At 46.2% G+C, this 6390-nt stretch overlaps 1 protein-coding gene across 2 annotated transcripts in view; it reads left to right on the top strand.

The window, feature by feature from the left end:
• Nucleotides 1–6390, top strand: part of PSMD2 (proteasome 26S subunit ubiquitin receptor, non-ATPase 2) — a 9669-nt gene that overhangs the window by 252 nt on the left and 3027 nt on the right. Inside the window, exons 2-14 of one of the 2 annotated variants that reach the window (XM_077754459.1) lie at nt 393–451; nt 813–977; nt 1897–2018; nt 2194–2418; nt 2697–2855; nt 3012–3156; nt 3343–3403; nt 3898–4044; nt 4210–4316; nt 4520–4647; nt 4876–4963; nt 5746–5908; nt 6028–6129. In XM_077754459.1, the coding sequence (XP_077610585.1) occupies nt 393–451; nt 813–977; nt 1897–2018; nt 2194–2418; nt 2697–2855; nt 3012–3156; nt 3343–3403; nt 3898–4044; nt 4210–4316; nt 4520–4647; nt 4876–4963; nt 5746–5908; nt 6028–6129 (1671 nt within the window). Of the gene's footprint in view, nt 1–348; nt 452–812; nt 978–1896; nt 2019–2193; nt 2419–2696; nt 2856–3011; nt 3157–3342; nt 3404–3897; nt 4045–4209; nt 4317–4519; nt 4648–4875; nt 4964–5745; nt 5909–6027; nt 6130–6390 lie in introns of those variants that run through there. The other variant, XM_077754458.1, reaches the window with a different exon arrangement.

The following is a 6390-nucleotide window of genomic DNA, read 5'->3' as shown; positions in this document are numbered from 1 at the left end:
TGCGCCCGACTCCCTACGGCCCCGCAGCGTCCGGGAGAGGGCGGATGGGGCGACCCTCGGGACTCCTGGCACTCAGCTTCTCTGCCTCTCATGCTCCATTCCGCGCTGTGTTGCCTCCGCCGAGGCCACCAGTACTCACCACCGACTCCTGAGGTGGGCCCTGGGAGGTCCTTTCACCCAATTTATTAGTACTGTATTCAGGCAGCCTGGCCCAGAAGCCAGGTTGCCTTCCCTCCTGCCTTGCAGCCAGGGTGCCATTCCTGCTCTCTTTTCGTGTCCACCTGGTCCCTCCTAAGAAGGCAGCAGGTTCACTCTCTACCTGCCCCAGGGTGAACGGGAGGAGGATATTTTTGGGATTCTTTCACTTGATGAACTTCTTCCCCCAACCCTTCAGTCTGAGGAGGACAAACAACTTCAGGATGAACTGGAGATGCTCGTGGAACGACTGGGGGTGAGTCATGATGTTGACACGAGTGGGTACATGTTTGGCTCTTTCCTGCATGTTGCTTCATTCCATTTTAGGGCAGCAATTTCTATGTGAGGTGTAGGGAAAGATGGGCTGTTTAGGGTTAGCATTATGGTGATATTGTGAGAGAAGAGAATTACAAAGGATATTTGAAAGATTTTGTAGTTTACTCTAAACTGTCACTCTCAACTGGGATCATTTGTTTTTTGTACCAGGCAGTGAGCAGGGAGTTGGGGAATCACAGATGAATAAGACAGTTACTTTCCTAGTTGAGTTGTTAAACACCTGTGTTATGACTTGAGAGATGTGGCTTCTTTTTGTCTGAGCCCTAACATCTCCTGATCAGGAGAAGGACACCTCTCTGTACCGACCAGCCCTCGAGGAACTGCGGAGGCAAATCCGATCTTCTACAACTTCCATGACATCAGTGCCCAAGCCTCTCAAATTTCTGCGTCCACACTATGGCAAACTGAAGGAAATCTATGAGAACATGGCCCCTGGGGAGAATAAGGTAAAACTGTCTCAGAAGCTGGTGGAGGTCTAGCTTAGGAATTCCTTTTCATCTAGACCATGGGGCTCATGGTTAGTCACAGGAAGCTTAAGAGACCTGACATCTGAGCTAGTTGAACAGAGCTGATGATGCCAGTATGTTTTTTACTGACATAAAGGCTGACAGGAGGATTGCCTTCTCAGAATACACTGTTTCTCTCATTTATGATGGATCTTGGGATTTCTTTTACATGATCTATTTTTTTTTCTTTGAAGTAATCTCTGTCCAGTGTGGGTCTCAAACTCACAACTCCGAGGTCAAGAGTCACGTGCTCTACTACTGATTGAGAGGCACCCCTCATGGTCTATTTTTAACTTACATTTAACCTTGATCTTTCTGTTTCCTTCATATCCAATGTACATTCACTTGTTTTATTTCTTTTTTTTTTTCCCACTTGTTTTATTTCTAAAATAAACCCCTCGTTCAATCACTTCTCTGTCTAATGGTACAACCCTAATGCAGGAAATCTTCAGTTCTCACCTAGACACCTGCAGCAGTTAACTGGCTGCCTTCCTTTTGTTCTTGACTTACACAGTTTGTCTTTCTTATAGCACCCACAATGATCTTTCTAGATGTGAAAGTCTTTTCTTCTTAAAACCTTTTAATAGTTTAATATTGCAACTAGAATAAACTTCAGAGTCTCCATCTTTCTCCATTCTCCCCTTGTTATTCTTTGGCCATGTTGGTTTCAAAGGGAGATAGCAGCCCTTAACCTTAGGATTATTTTGAGTCTTAGCTTAGATAAAGTATGTAAATTTCTAATACAGAGATTGGAGAAGAGTTACAACCTAATTTGAGGAATAGCGACCTTAGTCTTGACTTCATAATGTCCCGCTACCCTTACCCCGGATTTGACTTTAAAGCACTGGTTTCTTTATAGCGTTTTGCTGCTGACATCATCTCTGTTTTGGCCATGACCATGAGTGGGGAACGTGAGTGCCTCAAGTATCGGCTGGTGGGTTCCCAAGAGGAATTGGCATCATGGGGTCATGAGTATGTCAGGTAAGACCTTTCTTGAGAATCTAAAAGGGTTCTGAGACACAATTCTGAGTTCTGCCTTGGAGTACTGTCTATCTTGGAAGACCTGTGTATTGCGTTTCCCAAATACTGAATTCTTGAACCATAGAAATGCTTCCTGTGAGTCTGTACCCCCTTAATGGTCTGGGCCTATCTATAGGCATCTCGCAGGGGAAGTGGCTAAGGAGTGGCAGGAGCTTGATGATGCGGAAAAGACACAGCGGGAGCCACTGCTGACCCTGGTAAAGGAGATTGTTCCCTACAACATGGCCCACAACGCAGAGCACGAGGCCTGTGACCTGCTCATGGAAATTGAGCAGGTGGACATGCTGGAGAAGGACATTGATGAGAATGCATATGCCAAGGTCTGCCTCTATCTTACCAGGTAAGTGAACATGGTAGTGATGGGTAGCAGGCCTACCCTCCCCAGTATTTCTCTCTCAGTTGTGCCTCCTCTGTTCTCTCAGAGCATCTTTAGCATCAGGCTGCAGTTGATGTTTGTGGCTTCTTGAGGACAGAGACTTAGTCTCTTTAGCAGTCCAGCATCTAGCATGATACCTGGTATACAGTAGGGATTTAGTATTTATTTTGGATAAGTGAATTAAATGGGGTAAATGAATGTTCTAGAACTTCCTCACTCCTTTGTTATTTCTGTCTCTGTAGCTGTGTGAATTATGTGCCCGAGCCTGAGAATTCTGCACTACTGCGCTGTGCTTTGGGTGTGTTCCGAAAGTTCAGTCGTTTTCCTGAAGCTTTGAGATTGGCATTGATGCTCAATGACATGGAGCTGGTAGAAGACATCTTCACCTCCTGCAAAGATGTGTATGTAGGGAGGAAGTTGGCAAAGGAAGACATGAGCTCATGGATGGGGCATGTGTATGAAGAGCTAGGACTTGTAGTTTCTGGTTAAGGCTGGAGGGGCTTTTCTGTCCCCTTAGAGGACTGGGGCTAAGCTGATATGATGGATCTCTCCCACAGGGTAGTACAGAAGCAGATGGCATTCATGCTTGGCCGCCATGGGGTGTTTCTGGAGCTTAGTGAAGATGTGGAGGAGTATGAGGACCTGACAGAGATCATGTCCAATGTGCAGCTCAACAGCAACTTCTTGGCATTAGCTCGGGAGGTGAGACCCTTTGCCCTTTTCCATTAAGGCTTTTTTTGGGTTGTGGTTCTACTCGGCATTTCACCACCCTGACTATAACTTTGACGAGATTTCTCATTGGTTAGAATTGCCATTCAGTGGGAAAGCAGAAGGGGACAGCTGGGGGAGTACTAGGGGAGCAGTTGTGACCCTCTGACTTCTCTTCAGCTGGATATCATGGAGCCTAAGGTGCCTGATGACATCTATAAAACCCACCTAGAGAACAACAGTGAGTAGCCATCTCTATGTGTGTGAGGACTGAAGGGCTATTATTATTGTTTTTAAATGCTTGTTTGTTTGTTTATTTTTGAGAGACGGGAAAGAGCAAACAAGGGAGGGGCAGAGAGAGAGGGAGACAGAATCCCAAGCAGCTCCACACTGTCAGCACAGAGCCTGATGTGGGGTTCAGACTCATGAACTGTGATATCATGACTTGAGCCGAAACCGAGTCCGATGCTTAACTGGTTAACTGAGCCACCCAGGCACCCCAGGACTGGAGGATTCTTAATTATGAACCTTGTATTTGGAGTGGTGGCTTGGTCCAGCATATTTATCTCTTAGAGCTAAGAGTTCCTACGTACCTTTTCTCCAGGTCACTGCTCGGGGCATAGATAGAGGTTCCTCAGGGGCCAGTTCAGAGCTAGAGACCAGCCACCATACTGTGTGCCTTTATTGCCCTACTCTAAACCTTTCTGCCTTTCCTCTCCTCTCCCTCCTGTGCAGGGTTTGGGGGCAGTGGCTCTCAAGTGGACTCTGCCCGCATGAACCTGGCCTCTTCTTTTGTGAATGGCTTTGTGAATGCAGCCTTTGGCCAGGACAAGCTGCTGACTGATGATGGCAACAAATGGCTTTACAAGAACAAAGACCATGGTATAACTTTATGCCTACTTTATCTTTGTGTTGCTTTGGGCGCTTCTGTTGTGCTCCTAATTTCATGTGTTAATGTCCCCAGGGCAGTTTTTTAGAGAGCTCTTTGTAACAATTTTCTTAGGGTAGGGATCGTTTTAAGATTGATAACATTTTTCCTTGGTGTAGGAATGTTGAGTGCAGCTGCGTCCCTTGGCATGATTCTGCTGTGGGATGTGGATGGTGGCCTCACCCAGATTGACAAGTACTTGTACTCCTCTGAGGACTACATCAAGGTTGGTCTGGGCATACCCCACTAATGGGGACATTCTTCTACCATCTTCTAGGTCCCTCAAGGCCTCCCTGTCACTGGTAAGGTCTCTCTGGTTTTTAACTCCAGTTAAGGTAGAAGCTACAGTGAAGTCCATGTTGTATCCTTGTATCCATGTGGTGAGGAAGGGAGAGTAACCTGAGTGAAGAATCTGTTTGCATTTTGCAGTCAGGAGCCCTTCTGGCCTGTGGCATTGTGAACTCTGGAGTCCGGAACGAATGTGACCCCGCTCTGGCACTGCTCTCAGACTATGTCCTCCACAACAGCAACACTATGAGACTTGGATCCATCTTTGGGTAAGGCTTCCTTGCTGCTTTCTCTGCTAGTACTTATCCTGTAAGCTCTGTGAAGACAGGAACTGGGTCCCTTTCACCTTTGTTTTGCCAGGACTACCCCCATATCTGTTGAGTATTTGGCTGTTGGTGACTGTTGAAATGATGAATAAATGAACAATTCTCTCTTTGTTTCTTCTTTTTCCTATTCTTGGTTGTGTGTTGGGGACTGCCTTTCCTTGGTTTCTGCAGGCTAGGCTTGGCTTATGCTGGCTCCAATCGTGAAGATGTGCTAACACTGCTGCTTCCTGTGATGGGAGATTCCAAGTCTAGTATGGAGGTGAGGAGAGGCTGTTGGACTTTTGGGGGAGGTAGGGAAGGTGCTCTGAGTCCTACCGCTGTCTGTGATGAGTAATTGTGTGTGTGTGTGTGTGTGTGTGTGTGTGTGTGTGTGAGAGAGAGAGAGAGAGAGAGAGAGAGAGGGCGAGAGAGAGAGAGAGGTGTATCACTTCCATGAAATCTCTTAGAACTGGAATTTTAAGCCCCAGGTGGTGTTGAGGTTAAAGAGTTAACATTTTGGTATTGAGTTCCAGCCCTTGGGGTTCATGAGGAAGTACTTGGCCTAGAGTGGGGCGTAGCTTAATCCAGCTTGGGATGGCTGATACTCATTCATTGTTTTACTGATTGGCCAACTTTAAGTTTTCTTAATTGTGGAGAGTCATTTTATCAGTAGATAAATATAATATGGTGGCTAAAAGTAAAGCTTTAGTTGGACAGACCACGTTCAAATCCTGTCACCTCTGCTTATAAGCAGTGTGATCTTGGACATGTTACTCAATCTCTTTAGGTTAACATTTTCTTCATCAATGAGAGAATAACAGTAGTAGGACCTATTTCGGGGGGTTGTGAGGATTAAATGCTAATAGCAGACAAAGCAATTGATGTGGCTGATAAATCATAAACATTTCAGTGAATGGTTGCTCTTTTTATCTTGACATACCATCAGAAAGGGATTGTTACCTGGTGTGGTTCCAGTGGCCTGTAGGAATTGGCTGTCTTGAATTGAAATAAACAGCTACTTTAATAACTTAATATGTACGATACCGGTTCTCCTGTTTCTAGGTGGCAGGTGTGACAGCTCTGGCCTGTGGAATGATAGCAGTGGGATCCTGCAATGGAGATGTTACTTCCACTATCCTTCAGACCATCATGGAGAAGTCAGAGGCTGAGCTCAAGGACACGTATGCCCGTTGGCTTCCTCTTGGACTGGGCCTCAACCACTTGGGTGAGGGGATATCTCTCTGGGCAAAGGCTGACAGTAACTGGATACAGTAGGGGTCTTATGTGTTAGGCTGTGCTGGATGGAAACAAGTGTCCTCTTGACTCCTTGAATTTGTCCCATAGGGAAGGGTGAGGCCATCGAGGCAATCCTGGCCGCACTGGAGGTTGTGTCAGAGCCATTCCGCAGTTTTGCCAACACACTAGTGGATGTGTGTGCCTATGCAGGTCTGTGTCTTTATGCTTCCCCAGTGACTCCTCACTTCTCTCTTGGACCTTTTTTCAGATTTTTTTCCTTTCTTAGCAGTCCTTTATTTGTTTGTTTGTTTATTTATTTATTTTAATGTTTTATTTATTTTTTTAGGAGAGAGAGAGAGACAGCGTGAGCAGGGGAGGGTCAGAGAGAGAGGGAGTCACAGGCTGAAACAGGCTCCAGGCTCTGAGCTGGCAGTCAGCACAGAGCCCGACGCGGGGCTCGAACCCACGAAC

The sequence above is a fragment of the Crocuta crocuta genome, unplaced genomic scaffold (genome assembly GCF_008692635.1).
Source record: "Crocuta crocuta isolate KB4526 unplaced genomic scaffold, BGI_CrCroc_1.0 scaffold70, whole genome shotgun sequence".
Taxonomy (NCBI): domain Eukaryota; kingdom Metazoa; phylum Chordata; class Mammalia; order Carnivora; family Hyaenidae; genus Crocuta; species Crocuta crocuta.
The sequence above is the reverse complement of the archived record's forward strand: the minus strand, read 5'-3'. Positions and strand labels throughout refer to the sequence as shown.